We start from the raw sequence: 18465 nt of genomic DNA, 5'->3' as shown, positions 1-18465 counted from the left end.
CAAAATTGCAGCATAGTAGAGTGAAAGGAATAAAATCCCTTGCTGTTAATATTGCTGGGAAATAATCCTGAGATATCACTGTCAAAAGCAGTACACATTGCCATCTGCCCTCACTACTCCCCTTCAGCTGCTCTCACCAAAATCTCTGACAGCCCAGACAAATCTCATTGCTTTGGCCGTATTCTTCTGGTCTACCGTGCTGCTGGCAGCTATACAGAGGTGCCAGAATTTTTACAGTGATGCTGAGAGTCACTGAATCAAACTGTAAACTCTGCATATAAGGGAAGTCACTTCAAGCCAGGGGATGCAGTAGCACCCCTTGTTCCAGTACCTATGCAGTCATATGCTCTTTCTCAACAACTTATCATTCCCTAACTTTCATTATGCTTCTCTCTCATACCTCTCCCATCATTTTTTAGCATCACTTTACTGGAGCCCTCTTCCCCCTCCTAGTCTTCATGTGGTTTTCACTTGGTTCTGTCTGTGAACACCTCTACATACATTCTGACTCTTTGATGAGCTCGTCTCTCACAAGGCTTTGATTGCCATCCTTAACTTATTGACCCTGCAAGTCTCCCTTTTAAGTCCTGACTGATCTTCATCTTTCAGTCACTGGGCAACTGGTCTCTGTGGACAGACTAAGGCCAGCTTCCATACACCAAAACATGGGAGTCCAATCCAGCCAATTAAAGAGAGCTGGGCTACACGTGGGCCTATAAAGGGCTGCTAGTGCACAACTAAAGGAGATGGATGTAGACAGGCTACGCACTGGGGCAGGAAAGCCACCAGAATGGAACTAGCTCTTGTGAAGGTAGGAAGCAGTTATGGGGTGTTTGCTCTAAGGAGAAAGTAGAGCAGGCTGCCAGGACAAGGCATGCCAGAAACCCCTGGGAGGGCTGGCTCTGAAGCCTTAGGCTAAGGAATTAGTTAGGACAGTTTTCTGTTTGCTGAGCTGTCATGAATAACTGTAAAGGGTTAAACCCAGAGAGAGTGGGTTCTCTATGGCAAGCAGCCAAGTGAGCCAATGCAAACAGAGTGGGTGATTTTTGAATTGAACCAGTTACCTGCTGAGGGGGTCTTTATTTGAGTGGCCAGAGGAGACAGAGACAATGATATTTAATCTTGATCAGGCTTAAGGAATTCAGTAAATATCCAGGCCACATGAAGTTTTGGGCATACAGATATGTAAGTAGAAAGGAAATGTCTGGTCAAATGCAATCAGGTTATTTTTATTTTGGGTTAGTTGCAGGACTTTTCAGCCTGGCTGATGTAACCCCTGTACACTAACATTTAAAGTAAATCCCAGGGAAGTAATTCTCTGTGCTTTCCCCTACTTTTTATTTCGGTTGCTCTGTAGCACCTAGCAACCAATTATAGTTTACTGCATAAATCTTTTGTTTTGTTAATAAATTACCTTTTTAAGGTAATGATTTAATTCCTATTTCCTAGAGAAGGATCTGTTTGTATGCATGTCTAAGACTGAAAGGTCAGCTATCAGATTGCAGCTTAACTTCTTCCTCTTTGTTTTCAAGGTCTCTCCTAAGGGAGGATTAAGAGCTTGGGTTACCCCACAGGGAGACATCCCAAGTGTGTCTTCCTGGGTTTTAAAGAGCGGTAGTGGTAGGCTCAGGAAATCCGTGACCTTGGGAAGCTTTTAAGCAGAACCTTATAGATGCTAGGTATTTTTAAGGTCTCTAGTGAGCCCTCACTTTCTGCACTCAGAGGCTGTTTTTACAAATGCCAGAAAGTGGCACGCTAATAAATGGCCTGAAATATGCTAATGAGACGTGGATGCTAATTCCCCACCCCTCATTAGAATAAGGTCATATGATTTGGAATCCAAAAGATGTTCTTCTGGACTCCAAAACGCTGTTTAGAAGTGTGGGCCCCGAGGGGGTCTTCCGGAAGGAAGTCCTTCTTCTGGAGGCCCCTTCTTCCCAAAAATTTTCCAGACTCCAAATCACGTGACTTTATGCTAATGAGGCACGGGGAATTTGTATCCATGCCTCATTAGCATATTTTGGGCATTTTATTAGCATATGTAGAAACAGCCAGAATGTCAGGGTGAGGATCAGACTTGAAGTGGGTTAACTCTATTAACAAAAGAAGCCTTCTTGCAAAAGCTGTGGTTTGGCAGCATATGCTTTGGAACTGTGAGGAAAGTAGGCTTAGTGACACCAACCAAACTCGTATCTCTGTCCATTCCTCTGAGTCTTCATAAAGAAGTTGCACTGTCAGCTCAAATTTAACATACCCAGAACTGAACTCCATTGCTGTCCTCTTGAAATCACGTGACTGTTCACAACAATACCATCTTCCCAAGCTCCTGCAGCTCCTCCAATCTCTTGCCCTGCACATGAAGGCCATATCTATATCTTGTCTATTCTTCAGCCACATTTCCAAAATTTAACCCTTTCTTTCTGTTTCCACATGGAAAACTCTGATTCAGACTTTCATCATCTCCCAGCTTGATTACCGTAACCTTCATACAGCACCCAGCATAACAGCTTCTGGTTTATGACTGTGGCTTGTAGGTGCTACAGTAAGAACAATAATAACAAAAAATGTATTATGACTTCCCCAGCCTCTCTAGTCATATTCTGGAGTTCATTCAAAAGACCATCTTCCCAGCTCATCATGGTGAGTATGTCAGCCTCCTCTGAATCCTTCTAGTTGCTTCCCATTTTTTATCCACCATCAAATTAAAGTTTCTTGTCCTCACGTTCAAGGCCCTTCATAAGTCTACCACCCACAGCTCAATTTTGTTTTTCATTCAGATATTCAGCTGTGTCTTCCTAAAAACAGCTGAACATAAAAACATTCTCAAACTCGTTAAAAACACCCGCACTTCTGTCTGATGTTTCAATGGGGTTATTTTGTGGGATTTCCCCTTATTTAGGAATCTGCACAATGCACCTCCAATTTTGGAATATTTCTTTAGGACTGGCCTATGTTCCACTGTCCCCTTCAGCACAGAAATGAGATTTTTTGGAAATGTAGACATAAAACTCTAAGCCAGTGTAAATGCAAAAAATCCTTGTTTTTTTTTTCCACCATACATGATGGATACTGGTTTCAGTATCAAGTGTTTTAATTAAGATTGTTCACTGTAGTATGTCCTGTTTGAAGACATACTTTCACAATATAATATTTATTGTCTGATGATTCCTCAAAAGGATTTATATGATAACCTGTAGCAACAATCTGATTTTTGAAGCAGTTAGTTTACTTCAAACAGTCCTGTTTAGCTTTAAGAATGATCAAATGTTACAGCTGACTAGCAAAAATCTGATGACCTACTTTTGCAAAATGAGAAATCAAGTTTTCTACAAAGATACCATCTAGATCAATGATAAGTGAAACTTTAGCTGCAGGCCAATTGTATTATTTTGTCTTTTCTTTCTTTCTTTCTTTCTCTCTCTTTCTTTCTCTTCCTTTCTCTTTTTCTTTTTTTTTTTACAGTTAATACAGTCAGAGTTATTCAATTTGTGTTTCTGACAAAAACAGAGGTTATCAATGTTTCAGACATTTCAGAGTATTTTAGAATATGATAGCAATTCAAAATAATTTTACATTCCTTCTTGTTTAACAATTGGGACCTACATATGAAATCTTGATCATTCATTGGAGGGTGCAAATGTAAAAGGGTAACTGGCTTGAGGGTACAAAAAGACTCTAACTTTGGATTTTCCATGATCAGTGAAATAGCCTCCATGATGAACAACACTAATATGAGTTAAAATGCAGAAAACACATTTGGCATTAAATTTTAAAATGCAATAGTTCTTACCTCCCTGTTCACACAACTGCTGTGCTAAGGCATCCTTGAATATAACTTGGCCCCTGTGAGTAGCTGTTGCCCTGGACATATAAAGAAACAACAATAAACAAAAAGGAAAAATTATGTACATGAAATAATTGGCAAATCAAAAATGAGTTTCTGGCTTTTCCTTCTATTTCTGTTTTTGGAAGAAAAACTTGTTTATTTTTATATTGCTGTAATTAATTCTATTCATTTTGCTTTACTTGAACCAAAATGATTCATCCAGTAGTAAAAAGTCACCACAATATGCTATTCACCAGCACAGGTCTCAGCAGAGAATGTTAAATTTCAGATCACCACCTGGAGAAGTCTAACCATTTTACAAAACTAAAGGGCTTTGCCTAGAAGGGCTGTTGTGGAAGGTAAGAGGAATAGTAGGACAGAGATTCTCACTAAGCAGCCCTTGTAAAATCACTGTCAGATAAACCAAAAAGCAATAGTGATATTAGTTCTGGAGAAATTGACATTTATTTGCATGACTCCTCAAAAGCAATGTGTCTGCCAAAACAAAAAGGAATAAATGCACAACTCATTGTTTTAGCTGCAATAGGTTTCCAAGGCAAAGCCCATCTCAAGCTGCCATGGTATTGATGTTTGTCAATGAAAAGCTCCTCTCCTCAGAGCTTTAATTTTCCTTTTGATCATTCATATGTGCCTGATTAACTGTGGTGGCATATGTATATCAAGTTTGTCATCTTGGCAGATATAACATAATATAAATTAAATATATTAGTGATTTTGTGTCAGTGTTGCAAACCTGTGGCTACACTGTGTTCTGGTTGACTTTTGTGGAAAAACTCTAACTAATTTTGGTGATGGGCTCGGAGGGCATGTCTGCATCTGGATGTGAGTTTTCCAGTCTGGGGCCACAGGCATGTGCTTGTGGAGCTGATGACAGTGTGCTAAATATGTAGCTGTGTTCACATTAGGGCTCAAGCTGGAGCTCAGGCTCTCGCCGTCCAGGACCAGTTTACAGGACTGGAGCTATACCATGTAATTTCATTGGTTTTGAAAAATAATGTCTAAAATATACCTTTTTCCCCATGTAAGTAACATATATTGTATATAGAATTAATGTATTTCATAGTGTTCAGTTTACATCACAATGGCAAATTTAACATATTGATGAAGTGAACTGATCGACAGACTTTAAAAAAACTAAATTTCATTAATAAACTAAATTTTCATAAAGTTTTTTAAAAATATTGGCCACAGTATTTGCTTACTAAAAAGGCAAATTAGATAACAGTCATTACTATTTCCTACTAGCAAAACAGACCAGCACTCTCAGCCTCAAAAAGATGTAGGACTTTTTATCTTTGCCAACCAAGTGTAGCCAGACAAAGTCTCCCCCTTACAAGCCAGCTTGCTCGCTGCCCCTCTCCACTGAGAAGCACACAGGGCACGGAAACGGCTGCTGACAGCACAGTCTTTGATGCCCTCATTGAGGCCCAGATGTGCTAGCTTATCGTGACCCTGAGAAGCAGAAAGTACAGATAAAAGGCTAACAGGCCAAACTGTCAACAAGAGAAGGAGGTGGGGAGGACCCTCAGGAAATCACCCCAGCTGGCATTGATGAATTTGATGACCACACAACCATCCCAGAAGGGGAAGTCCCCGCCCCCGCAAAAAGAATGTCCTGTACTCTCAAATTGCTTACCTCCTGTCTTACAAGTGCAAATTAAGTAAGAAATGCCCTTGTAACAAACTGGCGTCCAAAAGACAGACCAGTATGATCTGGCACCATAGATAAGAAAGAGAATACGTAACCCAAAAAGGGGTATAAAAGGTGGGCCCAGCAGAACTTTAACTTTGAGTGCATCTCCACCAACTACCTGCTGGTCGGGTCAGGTGATTGCCTCCCGAGGTCCACAACTGGGGACGCCCAACCTCGTATTCATCTTTCTGCGGAATTGAGTGACCGATCCGGCTTGGCTACGCTGGTATCGAGAGACGTAGAGAGGGTAAGATATACCCATGCTAGGTCTCCTTTCTTTTTGTGCACAGCTAAAGAATTAGAGCTCTGTAACTAGACGTCGTTGTGTCAAGATATCATTGTGTTAGATGGTAACAGATATCTCTGTATTAGATTGTAACATAACTTGTTAACACCTGTACTTTGCTAGCATATAAGAAGTAAACAATAGCCTTTGTAACCGCACGCTTATAACTGTAGCTTAATAAACTTGTAACTAGTTAAGCTCTGAGCCTTACTGCTGTTAACCCTTTTGTCACTGCAACACAGCCGGCACAACAAAAAGAACTTTAACCGTTTGGTTACCACAGCCTGGCCATAAGTGAGAGTGCTAGGAGCTCCCTGCTCTAACAGTAAAAAACTGGGTTGTTTAGGACCCAGGGGGTACCTCACCGCACATTACCCGGCCACCGGCTAACACCAAGGAAACAAAATTCTTGGCTCCTTTAAGGAATGGATCCTCCCTTGTCTCTTTACAGGCTTGAAGAGGGTACCTACATGGTTGATTCTGATTGGTTGCACAGAAGGGTATAGCATAAGTCTGTTGGCTCCCAAGCACCCTTCCTCATGTCCAAGTCCACCATTGTATTCCTGGGAAGAAGCGGCCCCTCACCAGCACTTCTCCCCTTTGCATTAGAGCAGGGCTGAGTTTTCAGGCTACCTGCTTGTCTTTTGGGGAGTTTTTCTTTCATTCTCAAATCTTTACCTTCCACCCAGCAGCTCAGGGAGCCAGTGGGTAGTTTAGATTATAAAATTAATTTTCTCAAGAACTGCAGGTGCCCAATGCAGATAATTGTTCAGTAAGGTGTCCAGTTCCCTGATAAGCCAAACTGGAAGCCAATTAGGAAAAGACAACCTAAAGAGGATGGGAAATGAGGTTGGCACTCCTAATATCTAGTGCAGAGAGGAGAAAAATTTCTTGCCAATTTCTTAGCCATAGGATTCTAAAAATCATAAATTTCCTGGTTTCAGATATTTAAATCTGAAATGTCATGGGCCATTTCTACACAGGCCACTTCCTTCAGAAGTGGCATGCTAATACAGGGAGCGAAAGATGCTAATGAGGCATGGATGCAAATTCCCCGCACCTCATTAGCATAATGTCACATGACTTGGAGTCTGGAAGACCGTTCTTCCGGACTCCAAAATGCCACATAGAAGCGCAGCTGCTGGGGGGGGGGCGGGGGAAGGGAACAGGATCAAGGCAAGCTGCAGGCCACCTCATTGGTTCCACCCCTGCTTTTTTTTTTTTTGACAATATTCAGTGATTAACAACAACCAAAGATTTCTGCTTGTGTAAGTCACATATTTTATCTGTTTAGAGATAGAGAGACACTCAGAAGAGGAATTAATGGATTTCTGTTTGTTCCTCTGTGTACATGTGCTGAGACACAAAATAAGGTAATTTACCTGAAATGCCCAGAACCATCCAGAAACAAGTGATGGCAGTTACTGGATAGATTGGTGATTTTTCCCATGATCTGAAGTGAAAGTTTCTATAAATGTATGGAGCCTACACACTACAGTAGTGACTTGAGAACTACGCCAATATGGCCCTGTCTACATGGGTACCTTCCATTGACAGAACGGGGCTTTTATCAACAAAACTCAGAGTGTCTACACAGCTCAGGTGCTCTGTTGAGAGTTTGTCCACAGAAGTGAGCTCTTTACTCAACAGAGTTATACCTCTCCCCATTCAGGTACAGGGTGTCTGTCGACAGCATTTTGTTAACAGAATGCCCTGTAGACAGTTCTGTCAACAGACAGGGCTTGAGGTTCCCCTGCCAGCCCTTTTTGCTGAGCTTCCAGTTAGCTGTTCTGTCGACAGAGGGCAAGGCAGTCTGGCTGTGCTCTGTCAACACAGTGGCTTGCTCTTTTGAGCCACTTTTATGTGTACATGTGATCTGTCGATAGAAGTACTGTCGAGGGTTCTCTGTTGACAGAGGCTGCCTGTGTAGATGTAGCTTATGAGTTCAATAGGCAGACATAAAATAAGATAATAGTTTCAGCTAGGTGGCCTCAGTCTATGATCCTGAAGAGCTACTTGATGGTGTCTCCTGGATCAGAGGCCAGGTCCCACTGCCTGTGAAGACTTTGGCACTTTCTCGAACCCGGTACCATAGCCCCTGATTTTTTCACAAAATCAAACCATGTTTTGTGCCATATTTATAAAGCTTAATGTCAAACATTACAATTAAGAAAACATTTTGTGTTTGTGTGTGTAGAAAAGCAATCCCTTTACCTCAAAGCTTTTAATAGAGAGGCTCATGGAATCAACACAATTATTTTTTTAATTAAATGTTTTCAGAGATGTTCATAAATTTAGGCTGTAATTTATTTTGTATTAAATTCAGGTTTTATTTTAAATAAACTTGCTATACTTACATAACCATCACAAACATAATTTAAATAAAAATCCAATTGCTTTGATTTTTTCCCCCAAAATATCATCAACTTTTTATTTACTCTACCCAGGATCAAAAGAATAGAATGGTGGCTTAGTACTACCTTCCCCACACCACTCTCTTGGCTTTACAAAGCATAAATCCAGCACAGCAGAGGACTGAGCCCCTGCATTTGGGATTATCCATTACTCTAGATTTTCTTTTTAAAGAGTTAATGATTATTTAAATAGCAGGTATTTGTACAGCAAGGAATTCCAAAGACCTGAAGAATAATCTAAGGCCTCAATCTTGCAACTACACGAGTGTCCTTGTACAAATGAGGATCTCATCAGTGGTATACATTTACAACCTTAAGATACCATTCATATGCATAAATTACTCACACATACTTGCTGGATTTGGGTCTTAAATGGACATACAAGTACCATGTCTGCCTCAAAAATAATGTAATCATCATGTACCAACACTACACAACAATTTAGAGCAGAAAACAAGGATGAACACCATATCTAAATGTGTATATTTGTGAGAGAAAATGTGGAATATCTGATTTTTTTCATGTTAAAGAAATCCATGATTTCTGAAAGATAATGAAATTGGGTCATTGAGAGTTGTCATGTTAAAATGTGTGCTACATGGTAGATAAGGGAGAGAAAGAACACTTAGAACGCCATAATTAGGGCTAATGGTGGAGCTTGAGACTGGGAGGTAATGGATTCTTCAATACTTCTGGCTACTGTCAGTGTAAAAAAGGCATTTATGCAGAGCTGCTGCTCTTATTGCTTTGACAGAGGCTGAGGTAGGAAAGCAGCTCTGAAGAATAAGCATCAGTGTTTTCTCCCCCATCCACATTATGCACTGCTGAAGGGCTGAACCTGAAGGCACTGTTAAAAGGTTTTAAGTTATTACTTAAATTTTTCCAATCAACTTCTCCTTGGAGATAGACTTCAGACATTTTAAATACACATTTGTAACTTTGATCTTTTGTTCCCCATGACAGCCTTTTTCATATGCTTTATCACAAAAAAAAAATCAGCCCCTTTGTTTGAGATATATACAACAAAATTAGAAAAAACTCTAAAAATAAACTGTGGGGACTATTCTTAAAATGCCAGACAGGTGGAATGAATAATCTTACAGGACTTTTTTAGCTCTAACCTCAGTGTTTCTAAGCTATTCCTATGAAAGCAGCATAGGAGCTTTATTTTATGTTTCATCTGACAGGTGTTATCTTCAGCAGCTGTGTGCCCAAGTCTCATGCTGGGGCATGGATTCAACAAAAAGGAAGAGGAAAGAGAACAACCTACTGAATTCTCAGCTACATTTTCAGAAACTGTTACATTTTCTCTCCTGCTCAATTTTTGTTCTGGAGCATAACCCTGAGATACAAAGATGTCTCAAAGTTCACTGGTTAATTTTATATTTTTATTAATTAGCTTTAGATATAATTACGTACAACACTCTTTCACTAAAATTACCATTAAGAAAGATGAAAAACCTGACCTTGTCCTTGTGGAACACCATATAGAGTGGGTCCACCATCAGAGCCCTTAGTTCAGACACCCTCTTGGCCAAGGTAATGGCCACCAAGAATGCTGTTTTGTAACTAAGAAATAGGATGGAACAGGAAGCAAGGGGTTCAAAAGGTGCCCCCATGAGTCTCAACAATACCAGACTGAGGTCCCACACCGGCAGAGGGGGTCGCAACTGCAGCCTGGCCCTTTCCAGGCCCTTCATAAACTTTTTTACCACAGGGTCTGAGAAGACCGATGATAGACCTGGCCCAGGATGAAAGGCCAAGAGAGCCACTAAGTGCACCTTGATAAAGGATATTGATAACCCTTCCTGACTCAAGAACAAATAGTCCAGAATAACCGGTATCAGAGTCTGTCTCAGGAATAACCCCTTTTAAGCTCCCCAGAGAGAAAATCTTTTCCGTTTGGCTGCATATGTTACCCTTGTGGAGGGCTTCCTGCTGTTCAACAACATGTCTTTCACCCATCCAAAAGCACAAGAGCTCCACCACTTTTAGCCATAGAGCTTCCACACTGTGAGATGTAGTGCTTGAAGTTTGGGGTGCTGAAGTCTCCCCTCCTCCTGTGTCAACAGGTCTGGGCGTAACGGGAGTATGATTGGGTTGCAGATGGACAGCTCCAAGAGGATTGAGTACCAGTGTTGCCAAGCCCGTGCTGGCGCCACTAGGATGATGGATGCCTGGTCTGACCAAATTTTGAGTAGGGTTTGGTGGATGAGTGGTATCAGAGAGAAGGTGCAAAGCAAAGGTCCTGACCAGTGAGCGCTGAACACATTTGCCCAGGAGCCCGGGCTCCTATTCTGGCATGAGCAGAATGTCTGGCACTTTGCATTGAGATGGGAGGCATCTGGTGCCATTACCGGTGGTGCCATAGGTCCTGGTGCCTGCCAGGGCAGTGCCCAGAGTTCCGTTGGTGCCATTTGTGATGGTGCCGACACTGATGCTGAGCTCACCAAAGGGGCCTCTCTCATAGTCAGCCCCTGTGATTGTTCTAAAAGAGGCGCCACCAGTGATGCCAATAGTGATGTCCTTGGCACCTCGGGAGTGCCGGGTGCCCTAGTAGGTATTCCCACAGCCTGCCCTTGCATTTCATGGACCACCCACAGGGTCTAAAAGGGCCACTGAGATGCACCTTGAGGGGATGCCTGCCAACCCTCTTCCACAGGGTGACAGCTCCAGTGACAACATCCGCTTCAGTGCGATGATCTCCTACTCCTGCTCCTGACCGAGATGGAGTAATAACAGCTGGACTCCGACACCAACTCTGACACTGAGTATCAAGGTGGTGCCATGAGGCCTGTGATTTGTGCAGGCTCCTGTCTCCCTTGTGCCGTGTGATAAAGTGTGATGAACTGGGTCAACGTAGTTGGTCTGCACTGTGGAGGCTGGTCTGGTACCAGGAACTGTGACGGTGCCATAAAGGATGACTCCTGCCCATTGGTCTGCATTGGCACCTGCGTCTGGGATGGTCCTTTCAATGGCAATGAGGGCTCTCAGCATGGTGTTGGTCCAGGCACCGTAATCTGTAACAGGCCCTGTGCTGCACTGAATGTCTCCAGCATTGAGGGCAGCCTCGGAAAGTACAGGTTCCCACCTCGTGCCAGCATCAATGCCTGCAGTTCATGACCCAACTCATAGTGCAATCTGGCAGATGCCTTGGAGGGTTCTTGGCACTTGACCCTTTTGGGTTCACGCCTCTTTTTACAGCGAGGCACTGGGGACTGACTTCTTTGTCACCTTGAAGCGCTAGGTGCCGACCCCTGGTCCCAACATCAGGAGCTTTCTGATGGCACTGATGATGCCAGAGCGCTCTGCAATGATGATGCACTGCTCTGAGCTCCCACCGGGGAAATGTCCATGAGCAAGGGCACTTCCATTAGTTGGACTTTTAAACATTGCGCTCTGCCCTTTAGAGTACTAGGCTTGAAGGTCTTACAGATGGAGCAACATTCACGAAGGTGTGCCTCACCAAGGCAAAAACTCCTGTGTGGATCACTCTTGGGCATTCATTTGCCACATTTTGAACAGGTTTTGAAACCTGGGGAGCCAGGCATCCCCTGGCACCAAAGTGCCAAGAGGGGTTAAAGTCCTGCCTCATGTCACTGACAACTAACTGAAAACTGTTTACAAGTGATAAGTAACTACCTAAACTATTTACAACTATCAAAACAAAAGGCAGTCAAGTAGCACTTTAAAGACAAGCAAAATAGTTTATTAGGTGAGCTTTCGTGGGACAGACCCACTTCTTCAGACCATATCCAGACCAGAACAGACTCAATATTTAAGGCACAGAGAATCAAAAACAGTAAGCAAGGAGGACAAATCAGAAAAAGATAATCAAGGTGAGCAAATCAGAGAGTGGAGGGGTGGCGGGGGGAAGGTCAAGAATTAGATTGAGTTAAGTATGCAGACGAGCCCCTATAGTGAATCAGAAAGTTCCCATCACGATTTAAACCATGTGTTAATGTGCCGAATTTGAATATAAAAGCCAGCTCGGCTGTTTCCCTTTCCAGAACGGAGGGATAATTCTTCTTCAGTAACACACATACCTTTACGAATTAAACCACGTGTTAATGTGCCGAATTTGAATATAAATGTCAGCTCGTCCACTTCTCTTTCTAAAACGGTGCGATAATTTCTCTTCAGTAACACACATACCTTGAGGTCATTGACAGAATGCCCCATTCCATTAAAATGTTGACTAACTGGTTTGTGGATCTGGAGTGTTTTGATGTCTGTTTTGTGCCCGTTGACCCTTTGTCTAAGGGAGTTAGAAGTCTGTCCAATATACAAAGCATCTGGGCATTGTTGGCACATGATGGCATATATGATGTTAGTAGAGGAGCATGAGAAAGTGCCCATGATTCTCTGAGTAACCTGGTTAGGTCCAGTGATGGTATTTCCAGAGAAGATATGTGGACAAAGCTGGCAGCAAGCTTTGTTGCAGGGAAAGGTTCCAGGACTGGTGTTCCTGGGGTACAGGCTGTGGCTGTTAGTAAGGATCCTCATGAGGTTGGGAGGTTGTCTGTAGGAGGGAACAGGCATGTCACCCAGGGCCTTCTGGAGTGTAGCATCCTGATTAAGAATAGGTTGTAGGTCTTTAATAATTCGTTGCAGTGGTCTGAGTTGGGGGCTGTAGTTGATGACCAGTGGTGTTCTGTTCTTGGCTTTTTTGGGCTGATCTTGGAGTAGCTGGTTACTGGGTATGCGTCTGGCCCTGTTGATTTGTTTTTTTACTTCTCCTGGTGGGTAATTCAGGTTTATGAATATTTGGTAAAGTTCTTGTAGTTTTTGGTCTCTGTCAGTTGGATCAGAACAAATGCGATTGTACCTAAGAGCTTGACTGTAAGCAATGGATGTAGTCACATGTGCAGGATGGAAACTAGAAGGGTGTAGATAAGTATAGCGATCAGTAGGTTTTTGGTACAGTGTGGTACTGATCAGCCCATCCTTGATTAGTACTGTAGTGTCCAGGAAATGTTTCTCTTGCATGTTGTAATCGAGGCATAAGTTGATGGTGGGGTGTAGATTGTTAAAGTCTCTGTGGAATTCTTCTAGAGCCTCTGTACCATGGGTCCAAATCATAAAGATGTCATCAATGTATCTTAAGTAGAGGAGTGGTAACAGGGGACGAGAGCTGAGGAATCCTTGTTCCAGGTCAGCCATAAATATATTAGCATATTATGGGGCCATGCGGGTGCCCATAGCAGTTCCACTAATCTAGAGGTATAAATTGTCCCCAAAACGGAAATGATTGTGTGTGAGAACAAAGTTACAGAGGTCAGACACCAGATTGGCTGTGGTGGCATCAGGGATGGTATTCCTGATTGCTTGTAATCCGTCTTTATGTGGAATATTAGTGTACAGAGCCTCTACATCCATTGTGGCAAGGATGGTGTTATCAGGAACTTTTCTGATGTTTTGTAATTTCCTCAGGAAGTCAGTGGTATCTCGGATATAGCTGGGAGTGTTGGTGGTATAGGGTTTGAGGAGGGAGTCCACGTAACTGGATAGTCCGGTGGTAAGGGTGCCAGTACCTGAAATGATAGGGTGTCCAGGGTTTCCAGGTTTGTGGATTTTGGGAAGGAAATAGAATAATCCAGGCTGCGGCTCAGATGGTGTGTCTGAGTAAATGAGGTCCCGAGTAGCAGCAGGGAGTTCCTTCAGTAGTTGTTGTAATTTCCTTTGGAATTCCAAAGTGGGATCAGCGGAGAGAGGTCTGTAAAATGTGGTGTTGGAAAGTTGTCTGGCTGCCTCCTGTTCATAGTCTGACTTATTCAGGATGACAACAGCACTCCCTTTGTCTGCTGGTTTGATTATGATGTCTGGGTTATTTTTGAGACTGTGAACAGCATGGCATTCAGCATAGGTGAGATTGTCTCTCATTTGGCATCGTTTGTGTATAATGTCAGCCTGAGCACGGTTGCGGAAGCACTTTACGTAGAAGTCCAGACTTTCACTACGACCCTCAGGGAGAGTCCACATAGAGTTCTTCTTCTTTTGTTGTTGGTAGGGGGGTCGAGAGAGTCAGACTGTTGTTCACAGGTGTGCTGGAAAAACTTCTTTAGACGGAGGCGGCGAAAGAAGGCTTCAAGGTCACCACAGAATTGTATTAAGTTCGTGGAGGAGGTAGGGCAGAAGGAAAGACCCCGGGATAAGAGAGACTCCTCTGCTGGGCTGAGTTGGTAGTTTGAAAGGTTAACAATGTTGTTGGTCGAGCTACTGTTATTGTGGTTGAAGTATCCTGAGGAATGAAGTAATGAAGAAAATTTATTCTCTTTTCTTTTTTGTAGAAAGAGGAAGTGTGTTTTATAAATATCTTGTCTGGCACTGGTAAAGCCTCATAGTGTGGGGTCTTGCGTGGATGCCTGTTCGTTGGTGATAATTTCAAGTTCAGAGAGTTCATTTTTGATCATCTTTTGTTTATTGTAAAGGATTTTGATCAAGTGGTTCCTCAGTTTCTTAGAGAGCGTGTTGCATAGATGTTCACTGTAGTCAGTGTAGTATGTTGATTGTAATGGGTTTTTCACTGTCACTCCCTTGGGTACCATGTCCATTTTCTTGCATTTGGAGAGAAAGATGATGTCTGTCTGGATCTGGGCGGGTTTTTTCCTGTAGTTGATGGATCTCCATTCCAAACGGCTAAATGTAGTGCCTTGCATGTTGAATAGTAACAGAGAGGAAGCCATGCTAGTCTATACACTATCAAAACAAAAAGCAGTCAAGTAGCACTTTAAAGACTAGCAAAATAGTTCTAACTCCCTTAGACAAAGGGTCAATGGGCACAAAGCAGACATCAAAACACTCCAGATCCACAAACCAGTTAGTCAACATTTTAATGGAATGGGGCATTCTGTCAATGACCTAAAGGTATGTGTGTTACTGAAGAAGAATTATCGCTCCTTTGTAGAAAGGGAAGCGGACGAACTGACATTTATATTCAAATTCGGAACATTAACACATGGTTTAAATCGTGATGGGAACTTTCTGAGTCACTATAGGGGCTCGTCTGCATACTTAACTCAATCTAATTCTTGATCTTCCCCCCCACCCCTCCACTCTCTGATTTGCTCACCTTGATTATCTTTTTCTGATTTGTCCTCCTTGCTCACTGTTTTTGGCTCTCTGTGCCTTAAATATTGAGTCTGTTCTGGTCTGGCTATGGTCTGAAGAAGTGGGTCTGTCCCATGAAAGCTCACCTAATAAACTATTTTGCTAGTCTTTTAAAGTGCTACTTGACTTCTTTTTGTTTTGATAGTGTATAGACTAGCACGGCTTCCTCTCTGTTACTATTTACAACTATTTACACTAACAATTACTAACTAATTTACAAGTGATGGCTACCAGCCGAACTACGAAAAAAGAGAGCTCCAGCAACCAACACTGAGAAGGAACCGAATAGTAACAGAGAGGAAGCCGTGCTAGTCTATACACTATCAAACCAAAAAGCAGTCAAGTAGCACTTTAAAGACTAGCAAAATAGTTTATTAGGTGAGCTTTCGTGGGACAGACCCACTTCTTCAGACCATAGCCAGACCAGAACAGACTGGAAGAAACTGACAGAAGGAACTGAGATGGGGGTGGGTCCAGTGATGTATATATTTGTCACCATACAGGCACCACTCCAGGGGGGCGCCACACAGAACCTATGGCTACTGGCTAGGGCAAAAAGCTTCCGACAACCGGGCATGTGCCAGTGCACCCCCAACTTGGATGCACATGAGCAATCACTCGAGGAAGAACCTTTAAATTCTGTATAAATCAAATCTTAAACAACATTGATCAATTAAGGGAGATACTTTTCAACTCTCAGAGTCAGGAAGCTAATAAAAATATCTTGTTGGTAGTTAAATTAATCATTATACATGTTGTAACACAGCTACATGTTTCCAGCACAAGTGCTTAGCTAAGCATAGTATGTGAACAAACAAATAAATCATCCAAGGCTGCTCTCAGTTGTATTTGGATATATGCCCTCCAGCCTACTATTCTAAAAATTCACCAAACATGTGTGCCATTGCTATCCATGGGATTAATACCACTAAACAGACTCCCACCGACTTCAGTGAGCGTTAGATCAGGTCCCAAATGCAAAGAAATTAATACCCTTATTTGCTATATATTCATCAGAAAAAAAAACCACAGTAGTCCAATGCCTAGACGAAAACAAATCTGTCTCCAAAGTCAGAGACTTGACCCGTCTAGAATTCTGTTCCACTTTAAATCAAATTCTTACCATAAAAGGTTAAGTTAAAACAGATGTTTTCTATTTAGGCATGTATCTAAAGGTGTTTACTAGTTGCAGAGAAAAAAGATGCCCTTTTTTAAGTGTATGCATCACGATGGAAAACAGATGCCAGTTCAACTGCTTTGATGGTTTTAAGCTTGGTGTGGGTGATACCAAGACACTGCATTAGATAGTTCTTTAGCCAAGACTAGTTTGACTCTAACAAAATATGAAAATACCTACAATGTGCTTGCAATTAAGGATCTATGGATAGAGCAACTGAGACAAAAAAATATTAAATGAACTTTTTACAAAATGTCCATAAATCTACATCTCTCAAAAGGTATGATATGAAAGGAGCAAGCTCAAGAAGAGTGCTGTTTCATTCAGTGTGCTCAGGATCATCCTTACCAATACACAGACTATGTAGCTATCAAAACAAAAAGCAGTCAAGTAGCACTTTAAAGACTAGCAAAATAGTTTATTAGGTGAGCTTTCGTGGGATAGACCCACTTCTTCAGACCATAGCCAGACCAGAACAGGCTCAATATTTAAGGCACAGAGAGCCAAAAACAGTGAGCAAGGAGGACAAATCAGAAAAAGATAATCAAGGTGAGCAAATCAGAGAGTGGAGGGGTGGGGGGGAAGATCAAGAATTAGATTGAGTTAAGTATGCAGACGAGCCCCTATAGTGACTCAGAAAGTTCCCATCACGATTTAAACCATGTGTTAATGTTCCGAATTTGAATATAAATGTCAGTTCGTCCGCTTCCCTTTCTACAAAGGAGTGATAATTTCTTTTCAGTAACTATGTAGCTGTGTAGGGTATCCAAAAATTGGGGCACTACTGGATTTTAATGTGCTGCCATCTGACTCTTCCTATTCTGTGGCTCTGCTTCCTCCAGTTAGATTCTACTTAACATAAAAGAGAAAAAAGCCTGCCAGGCCTATTAGCAGATCACTGAACCTGTGAAAGAGCCATTCAAGTGTCAATGAAACCATTTAGCAGGCATTTGGCAACCCCACAAATATATTGTCAGTTTCTGAATTTACTATCAAAACAAAAAGCAGTCAAGTAGCACTTTAAAGACTAGCAAAGTAGTTTATTAGGTGAGCTTTCGTGGAACAGACCCACTTCTTCAGACCATATCCAGACCAGAACAGACTCAATATTTAAGACACAGAGAACCAAAAACAGTAAGCAAGGAGGACAAATCAGAAAAGGATAATCAAGGTGAGCAAATCAGAGAGTGAAGGGGTGGGGGGGAAGATCAAGAATTAGATTGAGTTAGGTATGCAGACGAGCCCCACCTAACTCAATCTAATTTTTAATTCTTGATCTTCCCCCCCACCCCTCCACTCTCTGATTTGCTCACCTTGATTATCTTTGTCTGATTTGTCCTCCTTGCTTACTGTTTTTGGTTCTGTGCGTCTTAAATATTGAGTCTGTTCTGGTCTGGCTATGGTCTGAAGAAGTGGGTCTGTCCCACGAAAGCTCACCTAATAAACTACTTTGCTAGTCTTTAAAGTGCTACTTGACGGCTTTTTGTTTTGATAGTATATAGAATAGCACGGCTTACTCTCTGTTACTGAATTTACTGTGTTAGTCTTCTACAGGACCTTTGTTTACAATGTTTAAAAACGCTACATTAGTGTGGTGCTAAAGATTACAAAATCACGTTTCTAAAACATCCTCATCCTCTTCCCTCTCTCCCCCACTGCACCAACGCCTGGGCTACAGTAGGGTTTAGGCCACCACTTTACTAGCACTGGTTAGGGGCCCATAAATCCTAAGGACATCCCTGAATATGCTCGCATAGAAACATGAATTTTTAAAAGAGACATCTTTAAAATGCATTCTGACCAATGCACTTTTAAAGTGTGGATTCTGTGCACCAGATTGGTTTCTACATTTTAGAATGTGTACATGGTCCAGTACACACTTACAAGATGTGTAGAGAATAAGGCAATGTTCCTGTGGTCCCCAATCTCATACTTTAC

At 42.1% G+C, this 18465-nt stretch overlaps 1 protein-coding gene across 1 annotated transcript in view; it reads right to left on the bottom strand.

Moving 5' to 3' along the window:
- Window positions 1-18465, bottom strand: part of RELN (reelin) — a 543431-nt gene that overhangs the window by 311330 nt on the left and 213636 nt on the right. Inside the window, exon 4 of the mRNA XM_075016845.1 lies at window positions 3791-3861. Coding sequence (XP_074872946.1) covers window positions 3791-3861 — 71 coding nt within the window. The remainder of the gene's footprint in view (window positions 1-3790; window positions 3862-18465) is intronic.

Source organism: Carettochelys insculpta, chromosome 1 (assembly GCF_033958435.1).
Source record: "Carettochelys insculpta isolate YL-2023 chromosome 1, ASM3395843v1, whole genome shotgun sequence".
Classification (NCBI taxonomy): domain Eukaryota; kingdom Metazoa; phylum Chordata; order Testudines; family Carettochelyidae; genus Carettochelys; species Carettochelys insculpta.
The sequence above is the reverse complement of the archived record's forward strand: the minus strand, read 5'-3'. Positions and strand labels throughout refer to the sequence as shown.